The sequence below is a fragment of the Ylistrum balloti genome, unplaced genomic scaffold (genome assembly GCF_031769215.1).
Source record: "Ylistrum balloti isolate Yb309-2 unplaced genomic scaffold, AGI_CSIRO_Ybal_v1 Utg370204, whole genome shotgun sequence".
Lineage (NCBI taxonomy): Eukaryota > Metazoa > Mollusca > Bivalvia > Pectinida > Pectinidae > Ylistrum > Ylistrum balloti.
This window is the reverse complement of record NW_026782177.1, coordinates 876746-892735: the sequence shown is the minus strand read 5'-3', so window position 1 is coordinate 892735 and position 15990 is coordinate 876746. Positions and strand designations below refer to the sequence as shown.

Here is a 15990-nt window from a genome sequence, read left to right as displayed (position 1 = left end):
CCGGCTGTATTATGTTTGTGTAACAATGGTTAGTTATAAGTAAGAACTGCACTATTTATTCGTCGGAACCCCGGAACAGTAGACTGTGTCAACAGTGCTGACTTACCCAATTGGAGATCTGTTAATTATAACGGGACATAACGGTCCCACATTTCGATGTACCTGTGGTCTGACAGATTTTCCAGTGACGCCTTCCTGCCCTTTTAAAACATTTCTTCATATATCAGGAGTCAACATGTATACCGGCGTCATGATATTGTTGGTGACGTTATTCACGTGCGAAGGTAAGTAAAGATCAAGGTAACAAGCACACCACTGCTAAATTACAAAAATTCCTAACACCTCCTTTTTCGTACTTGTAAATTTAACATACGTGTGTCCATTTACTATCAGAATGATGAAACACGTATAAAATTGAAACCTCCTAGGTTTTATAGAGAAGAGTATTTGTTAATTGACAGCGCGTGCTTATGACCTATATTCGTATCAAATACTTGTTGCATGCTGGATCAGATTTGCATCAAAATCATTCACGATTTCATAAAAAGAGGAGGATAGTGTTCAATACATGTTAAAGACGAATAAGAATACACGCGGAATGTGTCAGAGAGTACGCCTAGCTCTGTTGTTTAAAATCGACTATATGCACGCTAGATTTCTTTTTAATATAAACAAGCATGATGTTTGAATAACAATCTATGTCAGGACTCTGCATATGTTACCTGAAAACGTCAGCGAGCTGGAACATCTGTCACTGTTGAATCTCGGGTTAAATATACCGTACTCAATTAAGTTAGTGAATAAATGATATCATCGACCCAGTTATCGAGTGGATGTTGCACGTGACACGCGGACGTTGAGGATCCAGTACATTAGTCTCGATAACCCAATCTGTCTACCTCCCAGAGACCCTGCAACAATTGCCGAGAAATCGCATCAATTATTCAAGTTAGAGACTGAAGTCAAAAGGAGCTGTAGCAGGAATCCAACACATACGGACAAGTTAGTCGAACACCTGGGATACCTTTGATTTGCATTAAATTGTATGTTTTTCTCTAGAAAATTTTAAATTGTACCTATCAGGGTTCACAAATCGTAGTGCATTTTGTCATACGAGATCATGTTTCACACTCAGAAACAAACAGTTATGATAACGCTCACGTGCTTCAAATGGCAGACTACACGTAATTTCCCCGTATCTCACTCAGATAACACGTCATAATTCAACATTTATTTCTGACGAATAAAGTAGTACGTTTTGTTAAACATTGTACAATTCTTACCAAGTTATCTGATTTCACGATATAATAAAACTGACTTGGACGCAGACCTTACAGAATAGCAAGATGAGCTGTGTTAGTAGGAGTGTACTACACCTACACGCCCGTCAGTAGAGAACATCTTACTGTTACCAACAGACACCTGTATGTGCGTACAAATATTTGGACAGCAGAGCTATTGAAAACCTATCTATCATAATTTGCAAACTCTCCTTTTCATAAAAATCACATGTTTTGTGGCGTAAATAATGTGACAGCACAATGACATGTAAAACAGGACCCGCTAGGATGGTTTACATAAATACAAAGCTCGTTAGTGAGCCACACTATATCAGGTTTCGGTTTCGCTTCTACCTGTGTGACGTCAGACAAAGTACAGGTGCTAGTCAATATTGCAACGATGCTTACTGACTAATACAGCCCGTGGGTTTTTAGTGAATATAAATGGCATGTATACAAAACAATGAACCCTTCAATATTTCATGTCTACCCGTAAACACAGAGAGAATGGAGCAAACGTGTTTCACAAGTCACATGTATAACAACATGTAGCAATTTTTAAAATGTACCGATCTGACTTGAACGTTTCAATTCAAGTGTAAAAAACAGAGTGCAGGGAATATTCAAATAATATCAAACATTTAAATATAAAAAGATGATATTTCGTATTTAATGCTTTAAACGTTAGTTTGATTGTTTTAACTTTTAAAGTTGATCATACACTGACAGGTGAGTAAATGTTTCTGTGAGTTCCCGACTATCTACAGTGTGTCAGCCTCCTCTGGTAGTTCTAAGTTCATCACTGAATAGTCACCTGTTTGTCACCAAACGGTTTGTTGTTTCGGTGAAGGTGTCTGGGACTTTTTTCAAAATCGCAGAGATATTGCCAAACTGTGGCGAGAAACATCGGCATTACACAGGCACAGCTACCTTGGTGGATAAGCAGCATCTCTCTAACAGGCCTTCCCTTTGACCGCATACATACTATGATACCGGGTTGGTATTGAAGGAGAACATTCAGTAGCTGAGGCAGACCACTGACTTGTATCGGAATTTCATTTCATTTAATTTTCATTTTATTCTTACATACGAATGATAAAAAATGGATGTAAAATGGATTTACTAAACTTTGTTTCGTGACATTACAACACCTATAAAGACACCCCATTCTCTCCGATGTGCTCATTCTTGTCCTCCACACATTCCAAAAGTGTAGCTGCTTTAAACTTTCATTTCAAATGAAGACGACCGATTGGACTTAACACTCATATTACACGTGCTTTTTATTATTGCTTTGTCAGTTTTGTCGGAATTAAAACGAATATTATATATTATAACTACCAATAATCTATAAATAGCATGGTGTGAACGTTCTGTTTGTTCCATTCCTATTTAGCTAAATACATATATATATGTGTGTTTACAGGTTACAATTTTTATTAAAACATTTCATTTCCACCATTTTGTATTTATACGTGTGATTGTTGTACAGGTATTCAGGGAAATACTTTGTGTGCCGAGTTTGCCAAGGTTTCCACGGACGGTTCTGGCTTAATCCCAGGTAAGTCACCAGAACTGATTATGTAAGTGTCGAGTTAAGTGTTTTATTTGTCAAAAAGATACAAGAAGGATATTTAAGAAAATAATGAAAAAATATTGACAAAAACTTTCAGGAAGACATTGGAAATAAAAAAAAATATATCATTCGTTCATTTTAATTGATAGACATATACTACAATATTACAGATATAAATATATTCTAATGATTTATCCACCAATTAACTTATTTATTTTATCTTTATTAATTTATCTGGTAACACGAAAATTTATCTCGATGTTTATCTACTAAATTCTTCCTTGTTAATGTGATGATGGATGTGATGTGTTCTTCCTAGTCATTCCAAAAGGTAAATGCTATGTATTTTCTTTACGTAATTGTATTTCACGGGATAAAGGTGACAAGGTGGTAGTATTTTATTTGGTTTTGTTTCCGTTCAAACCAACGTCCACCTCTTTTTTCATGTGTTCGTTTCTACCTTCATCACCTCGGCAGCATGTTCACAATTTATAGAGTTTGGTTATGGGCTGAGTTTCACGGCATGTATCACGATTTCTAGTGCATGTTGCGCGAGTCGGTTCTAAGTCGCTCTTACTAGGCATGCTACCACAACGGATATTAAAAGAACACAAAACATTTTCACTGTAAATGGTTATGACATGTAAATATACCACGTGACACGTGTGTCAGGACGAAAGCAGAATCTATAAACTCCTTACCCACGTCTGCATCCATCCCCATGATTGTATTGATTGTATAAGAAAGCAGTAATGATGTAACTGATATCGTTCTGTACCTGCACACCAATATAATTATAACTGTCCTTTGTAATCTATCGATTTGTATAGGACTTTCAAAGACACCGAGGCGTTTTGACACAATATCATACAAAATGTCCATGTCAACATGAACGACCACATTATGGTGTCCGGACTAATGATGACCATATTATGGTGTCCGGACTAATGATGACCATATTATGGTGTCCGGACTAGTGATGACGGTATTATGGCGCCCGGACTAGTGATGACCATATTATGGTTTCCGGACTAGAGATGACCATATTATGGTGTCCGGACTGGTGATGACCACATTATGGTGTCCGGACTAGTGATGACCGTATTATGGTATCCGGACTAGTGATGACCACATTATAGTGTCCGGACTAGTGATGACCGTATTATGGTATCCGGACTAGTGATGACCACATTATAGTGTCCGGACTAGTGATGACCGTATTATGGTACCGTATTATGGTATCCGGACTAGAGATGACCATATTATGGTGTCCGGACTGGTGATGACCACATTATGGTGTCCGGACTAGTGATGACCGTTTTATGGTATCCAGTCTAGTGATGACCACATTATAGTGTCCGGACTAGTGATGACCGTATTATTGTGTCCAGACTAGTGATGACGATATTGTATTTTTCACAACCGTAGTTCTATACTCTAGAAATATAAGTATCAAAAGCATCTATTTTCGTTTCAATATCTAAAAAAATAGTTAAACAGGTCTCACGACTTGTGTGCCCGTGCCACCCGCATTCTTCTTTTCTGCCAGGAGATGCAGTTGACCATCGCAGTCAAGCATCTACCTGGCAGGCTGAACCTGTTGGCGGACACTCTCTCCAGGTGCCGCCAGCCGGTGTTGACGGAATGGCAGCTATGTCCCTTTATTTTCAAGGGTATTTTTCAGGTGTTGTACAGACCTCTTATAGACCTGTTTGCCACTTCCCTGAACAACCCTCGTCTCTCCGGTCCCAGATCCGAAGGCTTGGGCTGTGGACGCCCTTTCTCTGGACTGGGAAGGAATGTACGCATATGCATTCCCTCCCTTCAATCTGGTTGGCAGGGTGCTACAGAAGTTCCCGGAGCATCACTGCTCCTTACTTCTGATAGCCCCTCTGTGGCCGAGGCAACCTTGGTTTCCGGAGCTCTTGTCGTTTCTGGTGGAGGAGCCCCTGGCTCTTCTCACCAGTCCTAATCTCTTTCGCCAGCCTCAGTTAAGAACTGCACCGCCACCTTCACGCGTGGAAGCTATCTCTGGAAGCCACGCCAAGGCAGGCTTTTCTCGAGAGGTGTCAGATCACATCGCACGATCAATCAGGGCTTCCTCTCCTGCCGTCTACCAGTCATGTTGGAAGATCTTTTGTGACTGGTGTGTCGGCAGGGAGGCTGATCCGTTCGAAGCCTCTGTGCAGTTGATTGCGGATTTCCTACTCTTCCTGTCTAGGGACCGCAATCTGGCACCTGGCACTATCGCTGGCTATCGTACAGCTATTACCAGTGTCCTTGCTTTTTATGGCAGTAAAGATAGGTTCGCCCTCCTCTCTTTCTGCCCTAATCAGAAGCTTCGCTCTGGATAGACCGAGAGTTCGGCAGATGGCCCCACAGTGGAATCTGGCCCTGGTGCTAGATTCCCTGACTAGGGCTTCTTATGAGCCTCTGGAGTCTGCCTCGTTAAAGTTTGTAACTTTCAAGGCAGTCGTCCTTTTGGCCTCTGGATGTAGGAGGAGTGAAGTCCACGTCTTGTCGTCGCTCCCTTCTTGTCTACGTTGGTCCAGAGGCTAAGCTGCTGTAACTCTCCTAACTGATCCTTCCTTTTTAGCAAAGAATCAGGTTCCGGGGTTCTCGCCCGATCCCATCATGATCCCGGCTTTGACTAGTTCGGAGGAGCGAGATAGGTTGCTTTGTCCTTGTCGGGCTCTTAGGTTTTTATCGATAAAACCTGGAAAGTGGGCGGGGCTATCGATTCCGTCTGTTTCTGATCAAACAGGGACAACGAGATATTTCTTCCAGGTGGGTTTGCCAGGTGGGTTTGTCAGGTGGGTTTCCAGGTGGGTTTCCAGGTGGGTTTGCCAGGTGAGTATGCTTACATTCTGATGACCAGGCTTGGGCGAGAGTGAAAGTGCGGGCTCATGAGTTCAGGGCCCTCGCTGCGTCCTGGGCCCTTCTTAATGGGTCCTCCTTTCAGGGGGTCAAGTCAGCAGCATTATGGCGCGGCAGGGATACCTTTACAGATTTTTATCTGCGATCCCTAGCTTCCTACTCAGAAGGCCTGTATTCGTTGGGACCTCTGGTGGTGGATCAGTCAGTTTCTGTGCCTACTCGTTAGCCCCGGAGCATATCTTTCCGTACTCTTTGGCACTCTGTTCTCCCTCCCTACTACTTTGGCTGTGCTGGATGGGCTGCCTGGCTTTTAGTCACCACTACGGTAAGACGAATTCGCACACTAAAGTTATGGTAATTATTACGGAAATGAAATTGAGGGTTTTTCATGTAAAACCAATTTTCATGAGATAATACTTACCATAACTTTATGGAGTCCCACCCTATCCCCCCTCTTCCTTATCTGCGTGGCTGCCATTCTGTGGGGTGCTCCAGAAAGGTTATTAGAGGAAGGGAGATCGATCTATGTTCTTGCCGTGATGGCTCATTGATCGTAGGGAGGGCGGGATTATTTGAATCTTTTGTTGTTGGGATACAAAGATGGGTGTAGGTACCATATTTGCGTACTAAAGTTACGGTAAGTATTACCTCATGAAAATTGGTTTTACATGAGCAAACCTCAATTTTTTTTTTCGTCGTAATACCATCTATTGTTATATTGAGGCTTACTAAGGTTATGCCTCTATAGCGATTTACATAATCAGTAGTACCACCAGTATTATAACACCACGTGACCAACTTTCAGGAAAAATATTTTCAATGGAAACAAATCGAATAATCTTATAAAGAAACGGACAAAAAAGTTTTAAATTTACGACATATTCATTCATCCATCAGATTGTCTATACCCGGAAACTTATTAACTTTTAAGGGTTTAATAACCTTCGCGCTGTTTGCCTCTGTTATTTCCTTGTCTTTCCCAGGAAAAATACATTGATCAGGATTATGGTAATCTACAGTATTAGATATAGTGAGGACTCGCCAGTTTGGATAAAAATATCTGGTTTGTTACAAGCAGATGTATTTGTACAAATGTCCATGTGAATAATAAATATTTTATGACATCCTTTTTATTTAGTGGCGTCCATGTGCACCAACTCCGAGGTGTCGGGAAAGAAAGTGATCATCGATACCTACACTGCAGAGGGACAGACTAAACCTTCCACGTGTACCTGCACCGCCACTGTCAGTCTGGACACAGTGACGTCATCAGTCATCTCCATATCCCCTCACTTCGACCTGCAGCCTAACTACCCAACCTGTGGCAGTCTTCTGGTACTGACCCGTGGGAGTACGACAGTTAACCAGAGATGCTATATAAATGGTGCAATCGACGTCAGCAATGGAGATACACTCGACGTCACTTTCCATATGGAGACCGATCCTTACGACATCAGATACTGCATGGCCCTGTCGTTAGGTATGAATGTTTCACTTAATCATACAGCGATTTACCGGTTCTCTGACTTTCACCACAAAGAAAAATCTTATTTCTACATCTGTGATAATAATTCAAAACAATCAGATATTGATATTTAAAAGCACAATTTATTATTCTTTATAATGTTGCCAGTTTGACCTTATCAGTCAAAACAAGATGGGTTCATTAGGTAGAGTTTCCATAATAGATTGTTAAAACATATTTAAAATTTAAAAGTTCGGTGACATTAGTTTAAAGGAATCTTCATTTTAGGTGCAAATGGTCAAATCGCCATGAAATGCAATGATCCGTCTGGTAATTCAACGGGGAATACCGGCACCAGTACCACTGCAACAACAAAGGCACCCACCACCTCTAAAATAACAACACCAACGGAAACAACACAGCAACAAACAACCACAAATAAACAAACAACTGAACCGTCCATAACCACATCTACGACTTCCCAACCATTAACAACTACACAACCATTAACAACTACACAACCATTAACAACTACACAAGAATTATCGACAACAAAACCACCGACAACTTCTCAACCACCGACAACTACCAAACCATTAACGACAACAAAACCATCGACATATTCTCAACCATCAACAACTACCAAACCATTAACGACAACAAAACCACCGACAACTACTGAACAGTTTTCGACAACAAAGCCACCGACAACTTCTCAACCACCGACAACTACCAAACCATTAACGACAACAAAACCATCGACATATTCTCAACCAACAACAACTACCAAACCATTATCGACAACAAAACCACCGACAACTTCTAAACCACCGACAACTACCAAACCATTAACGACAACAAAACCATCGACATATTCTCAACCACCAACAACTACCAAACCATTAACGACAACAAAACCATCGACAACTTCTCAACCACCGACAACTACCAAACCATTAACGACAACAAAATCACCAACAACTTCTCAACCACCAACAACTACTGAAAAATTTACGACAGAAAAGCAATCTGCGACGACTACAGTACGAACAATCGAGTTTGATACAAGTTCGGAAATGATTACTTCCGATAGTCCAACATCCCCAGAACTAACAGTGACGTCACCAAGACAAACAGTGGCATCGCCGAAACAACAAGAAGACAGTGGAAAAAATTATAGAGGTAAGGAGCCTCTGATGAAAATGCAATTATATCTTGTAGAATCATATAAAACATTTCATGATCAAGTAGTTAATTTGCATTAATCAAATACACTTAATGTATAATAAATATTTGTTGCAGTGGAGGTGATCGTTCCCGTGGCTGTTGTGGCTGGAATCCTCTTCATCTTTGTCGTTATATGTATCATATGTGCGAGGTACGTGTGATTTTCTACCGACACATTTCCCAATATAAAACTAACACATGGCTAGTTTACTACCGATACATTCCCTGATGTAACACTGACATAGGACTAATTTACTTCCGACACATTCCCTGATATATCACTGACATAGAACTAATTTACTTCCGACACATTCCCTGGTATAACACTGACACAGGACTAATTGACTACCGACACATTCCCTGATATAACACTGACACAGGACTAATTTACTTCCGACACATTTCCTGATATCACATTGACACATGACTAATTTACTTGCGACACATTCCCTGGTATAACACTGACACAGGACTATTTGACTACCGACACATTCCCTGGTATAACACTGACACAGGACTAATTGACTACCGACACATCCCCTGATCTAACACTGACACATGGCTAATTTACTTCCGACACATTCCCTGATATAACACTGACACAGGACTAATTGACTTCCGACACATTCCCTGATATAACACTGACACAGGACTAATTGACTTCCGACACATTCCCTGATATAACACTGACACATGGCTAATTTACTTCCGACACATTCCCTGATATAACACTGACACAGGACTAATTGACTTCCGACACATTCCCTGATATAACACTGACACAGGACTGATTGACTTCCGACACATTTCCTGATATAACACTGACACATGGCTAATTTACTTCCGACACATTCCCTGATATAACACTGACACAGGACTAATTGACTACCGACACATTACCTGGTATAACACTGACACAGGACTAATTGACTATCGACACATTCCCTGATATAACACTGACACATGGCTAATTTACTTCTGACACATTCCCTGATATAACACTGACACAGGACTTATTTACTTCCGACACATTCCCTGATATAACACTGACACAGAACTAATTAACTTCCGACACATTCCCTAATATAACATTGACACATGACTAATTTACTTCCGACACATTCCCTGGTATAACACTGACACAGGACTAATTTACTTCCGACACATTCCCTGATATAACATTGACACATGACTAATTTACTTCCGACACATTCCCTGATATAACACTGACACAGGACTAATTGACTTCCGACACATTCCCTGATATAACACTGACACAGGACTAATTGACTTCCGACACATTTCCTGATATAACACTGACACATGGCTAATTTACTTCCGACACATTCCCTGATATAACACTGACACAGGACTAATTTACTTCCGACATATTCCCTGGTATAACACTGACACAGGACTAATTGACTACCGACACATTCCCTGGTATAACACTGACACAGGACTAATTAACTATCGACACATTCCCTGATATAACACTGACACAGGACTTATTTACTTCCGACACATTCCCTGATATAACACTGACACAGAACTAATTAACTTCCGACACATTCCCTAATATAACATTGACACATGACTAATTTACTTCCGACACATTCCCTGGTATAACACTGACACAGGACTAATTTACTTCCGACACATTCCCTGATATAACATTGACACATGACTAATTTACTTCCGACACATTCCCTGGTATAACACTGACACAGGACTAATTGACTACCGACACATTCCCTGGTATAACACTGACACAGGACTAATTGACTATCGACACATTCCCTGATATAACACTGACACATGGCTAATTTACTTCTGACACATTCCCTGATATAACACTGACACAGGACTAATTTACTTCCGACACATTCCCTGATATAACACTGACACAGGACTAATTTACTTCCGACACATTCCCTGATATAACACTGACACATGGCTAATTTACTTCCGACACATTCCCTGATATTACACTGACACAGGACTAATTTACTTCCGACACATTCCCTGATATAACACTGACATAGGACTAATTTACTTCCGACACATTCCCTGGTATAACACTGACACAGGACTAATTGACTTGCGACACATTTCCTGATATAACACTGATACATGACTAATTTACCTCCCACACATTCCCTGATATAACACTGACACAGAACTAATTTACTTCCGACACATTCCCTGATATAACACTGCCACAGGACTAATTGACTTCCGACACATTCCCTGATATAACAATGACATAGGGCTAATTTACTTCCAACACATTCCCTGATATAACACTGACACAGGACTAATTTATTTCGGACACATTCTCTGATATAACACTGACACATGGCTAATTTACTTCCGACACATTCCCTGATATAACACTGACACAGGACTAATTTACTTCCGACACATTCCCTGATATAACACTGATATAGGACTAATTTACTTCCGACACATCCCCTGATATAACACTGACACAGGACTAATTTACTTCCGACACATTCCCTGGTATAACAATGACATAGGACTAATTGACTTCCGACACATTCCCTGGTATAACACTGACACAGGACTAATTGACTTCCGACACATTCCCAGGTATAACACTGACACAGGACTAATTGACTACCGACACATTCCCTGATATAACACTGATGCATGACTAATTTACTTCCGACACATTCCCTGATATAACACTGACACAGGACTAATTGACTTCCGACACATTCCCTGATATAACAATGACATAGGGCTAATTTACTTCCAACACATTCCCTGATATAACACTGACACAAGACTAATTTACTACGGACACATTCTCTGATATAACACTGACACATGGCTAATTTACTTCCGACACATTCCCTGATATAACACTGACACAGGACTAATTTACTTCCGACACATCCCCTGATATAACACTGATATAGGACTAATTGACTTCCGACACATTCCCTGATATAACACTGACACAGGACTAATTTACTTCCGACACATTCCCTGGTATAACACTGACACAGGACTAATTGACTTCCGACACATTCCCTGGTATAACACTGACACAGGACTAATTGACTTCCGACACATTCCCTGGTATAACACTGACACAGGACTAATTGACTACCGACACATTCCCTGATATAACACTGACACAGGACTAATTTACTTCCGACACATTCCCTGATATAACACTGACACAGGACTAATTTACTTCCGACACATTCCCTGATATAACACTGACACATGACTAATTTACTTCCGACACAATCCCTGGTATAACACTGACACAGGACTAATTGACTTCTGACACATTCCCTGATATAACACTGACACATGACTAATTTACTTCCGACACATTCCCTGGTATAACACTGACACAGGACTAATTGACTTCCGACACATTCCCTGATATAACACTGACACATGACTAATTTACTTCCGACACATTCCCTGGTATAACACTGACACAGGACTAATTGACTAACGACACATTCCCTTACTTGATTTGTCATTTTTTGTTATTGAAAACACTACATAGTTATTGAAACAGGATTATTTAAATGTAGTTTTACGAGAAAGAATATCGAAACTCTTCATTATGACCTGTCAACACAAATTGAATGATTGCCTAAAATAACGTCCATATCAACACAAATCCTTACCTAGAACAACGTCCATGCCAAGAGAAGTTCAGAGGTTACTTATTTGGGTTATAAAGAACTCCAAAGTATATTTTAACCAATCTTGAACATGCTGTCCTGTAAAATATTCTCCACATTTTACACCACCATACTTCATTCTGAACTGTGTGAACGCCTTCGTTGTCATGAGAGCTTTCTTTTATAACAAGGTGAACGGCGGTACAAATATGTTTTTCAACTATACCGAAACTTGTGTTAAGAAAAATACGTCAAAATCATTGAAGAAATACACCGAAGAAGAGATTGTAAAGATGATATATTTTCTTGTTGATAATACCTCAGTCGTGTTTGGTGGTGAAATTTTCCATCAAACTTCTCAAATATTTCGGGAACCAACTGTGCCTCTCTAATGGCTGGCTTTTGCCTAACATAACAGACCTTATGAAATCCTCCAATTTGTCTTTAAGATATATCGATGATATCGTGTCTGTAATTCACAAGAAATTCACTTACTATATGTGCATTGTTTGTACACATCAGAGATGAAAATCAAGGACAAGACAAAAGCTTCTACAAATGAACATCGATCACTTTCAACAGGGACACCATGATGAGTGTAATGATTATAAATTTTCTGTTTCCGGAGTGCAGCATCCTATATTCCACACGATGGCAAATGTCACTGTGTTATAAGGTTGATGAATGCCACCGTGTTACAACGTTGATGCCACCGTGTTACAACGTTGATAAATGTCACCGTGTTACAACGTTGATGGATACCACCATGTATTAACAGTGATGAATGCCACCGTGTTATCACGCTGATGGATGCCACCCTGTTATAACATTGATAAATGCCAACGAGTTATAACGCTGATGGATGCCATCGTGTTAAAATATTGAAGGATGCCACCGTGTTAAAACGTTGATAAATGCCATCGTGTTATAACGCTGATGGATGCCATCGTGTTAAAATATTGAAGGATGCCACCGTGTTATAACGTTGATGAATGCCACTGTGTTATAACGCTGATAAATGCCACCGTGTTATAACGTCGTTGTTGCCATTACTAATTTAAATACGTACACACTCGTCTAGTCTGTTGCTTTTACCAATATATCACTCGGTCACAACGTTTTAATGTTTTATTTCAGGAGCAAAGTCCGAACTAACAACTATAAACTGTAAAACACCAGTATGGATTAACATCAGGTTGGACTGCATGTCGTCTTTGTATTGTAGAGTGTTGTCATATCACTGTTACCGACTTAAGTATACTTCACATAGACTAACGTTGAATAAGGACTATGACTTTTGTTTATAAAAGTCTAAAATTACTTTCATCCTTTAATAACATTATTGCACCACGATTTAGCCATATGTCTTGTTAATCGAGGCATTTTTATCTAAGATTGAGTCTTTTATAGCCTGAGATGGGCTCTTTACATCTAAGATAGGGGCGTTTAAAGCCCGAGTTGAGCTCTTTACATCTAAGATTGAGTCGTTTAAAGCCTTGGGTCGGGCTCTTTACATCTAAAATTGAGTCGTTAAAAGCTTGGGTCGGGGTCTTTACATCTAAAATTGAGTCGTTTAAAGCTTGGGTCGGGCTCTTTACATCTAAAATTGAGTCGTTAAAAGCTTGGGTCGGGCTCTTTACATCTAAAATTGAGTCGTTTAAAGCTTGGGTCGGGCTCTTTATATCTAAAATTGAGTCGTTTAAAGCTTGGATCAGACTCTTTACATCTAAAATTGAGTCGTTAAAAGCTTGGGTCGGGCTCTTTATATCTAAAATTGAGTCGTTTAAAGCTTGGGTCGGGCTCTTTACATCTAAAATTGAGTCGTTTAAAGCTTGGATCGGACTCTTTACATCTAAAATTGAGTCGTTAAAGCTTGGGTCGGGCTCTTTACATCTAAAATTGAGTCGTTTAAAGCTTGGGTCGGGCTCTTTATATCTAAAATTGAGTCGTTTAAAGCCTTGGGTCGGGCTCTTTACATCTATGATTAAGTCATTTAAAGCCTGGGTCGAGCTCGTTATATCTAAAATTGAGTCGTTTAAAGCCTGGGTCAAGCTATTTGTGTTTTTCGTAAAATATTAACAATATGATTACCCGTTATTGTCGGTTTAACAAACAGTTAATTAAACAGTTAGTGAATAGTGATGTCAGTGGTCACGAGGTTCGTCAGATTCCCTCTGACAGGGTGCTTCCTAGCTATAATACATCGATTTAATCTCAATATTGAGTTTTACTTTTAAGTTTAGACTTTTTTTCTTTGCTAATTGTACGTAGTCTCGTTGTTAGTCATATCCTTGTGACCATACACATGCATGTTTACATGTATTTGAACGTTTTATCAAGTCTACATCTTCACTTTTTTTCATTTTGATGAATTTGCGTATCCATGAATAGATAGGTGGTATTAGTTGGTAAAGTGATGACGCCAGAACTGTGTCACGTGTCATTGTGTACTTATTTTACCAACAAGAGAAATGGTTGTCATTTTCACCTTACACCTACATTTTAGAAATAATTTATGCAGCCGGGTTTTTTCTTCGTCAGTGACCCTATCCAAACAACATATACATTTTAAACTGATAATTATTCTATCAATATCCTTCACTGTATATATTGTATTTGTACTTCATATTTCCATCTTTCAGAAAACAAAACAAGGATGGGATTATTGTTGTATACATGGGTGTGCCACTGAAATTAAAACATCGTCTCGACTGTGTTTCCCTTGTGTATTGGTACAACATGACCATCCTCTGATATTTATAATTTTAACTTAAAACAAACCCAATAAAATACAGAATATTAACAGACTTATATCAAATTAGCATGGCTGGTGTCATTTTCCTCATTTAAGTTTCTCAATATAAAATCCTCTCTATCTATATATTGCTTTAGTATACAGTTTTTTTTTTAATTTTATTTTTCTCTTGCTATTTTCTGGGTTCGAAATTTTCTCCAGCTTGGAGTTTCATCGTAGAGTTTCTACTTTACAGAATGCTGATACTGTGTTTAACGTGACAAAACTTTCATGTTTTTAAGAGACATGCTATTGCCATTTGATGTCGGTGTTTAGTTTTATCATAATGTTGTTAGTTTTTTTTAAGATTGACCGACCCTAAGTGTGAAATATCGTGTGCATTGTTGACCCACTTTTACGTATTACAACGGGAAAATGCCGGTATAATTTACACGTCTACTTTGTCACCTGCCCTTTTGATCTACAGTAGACAAATATGGCATATTGTCTACTCTATTTGCCAATTGATATAAACTCACTATAATTTTGTTGTTTTCTGTCTTGCAGACACTTGAAACACCGCGTTTTTGTGGTTAACCGTGCGATACTACGTCGGGTGTCAGAGGACATGAATGCCAAAACCAAAAACGGGATACAGAACCCTACCTATAACGGAGACACCATACCGACATCCATGTCATCGCTAGACACAAATAACAAGTCTATGATGCAGGAGAATGACCCCTCGTGCGACACGGAGGAGGTTGTACTGAATTTTGGGGAGGAGGTCGCGGACGGGGACCAAGCCCTCACCTATTTATGATGTCACCAAATATAGTAACTTATATTGTACAGAAAAAAACTGACAGGAAACCGAATAATCAACTTAGGACAATTGTTGACGATATTTTCAAAAGAAATATGGCAGCTTTGATTTTGTTGTTGTTGAAAAGGACAAAGACTGAGTTTAGATTGGAAGAAATATTTTTTTGGTAGATTACTCACAGCTGTGTGACGTCAGTTTCCATTCCTCTATCAAGCGCTTGCGACACAATATATATCGCCATCTTTAAATGTCTTGTCATCGCAGGTGTCTTCGAAAATCTATTTATAGAAGGTGACGGTATTTTATCCGTCTCCATGTCAAGCCACTATAA

At 39.5% G+C, this 15990-nt stretch overlaps 1 protein-coding gene across 1 annotated transcript; it reads left to right on the top strand.

Annotated features, from left to right (window-relative positions):
• Positions 1-235: 235 nt before the first annotated feature.
• LOC132551529 (mucin-2-like) lies at positions 236-15656 on the top strand. The gene is made up of 7 exons (XM_060215681.1): positions 236-284; positions 2773-2841; positions 3176-3187; positions 6872-7213; positions 7487-8380; positions 8501-8576; positions 15401-15656. The coding sequence occupies exons 1-7, from the start codon at positions 236-238 to the stop codon at positions 15654-15656; spliced, it is 1698 nt and encodes a 565-aa protein (XP_060071664.1).
• The last annotated feature ends 334 nt before the right edge of the window (positions 15657-15990 follow it).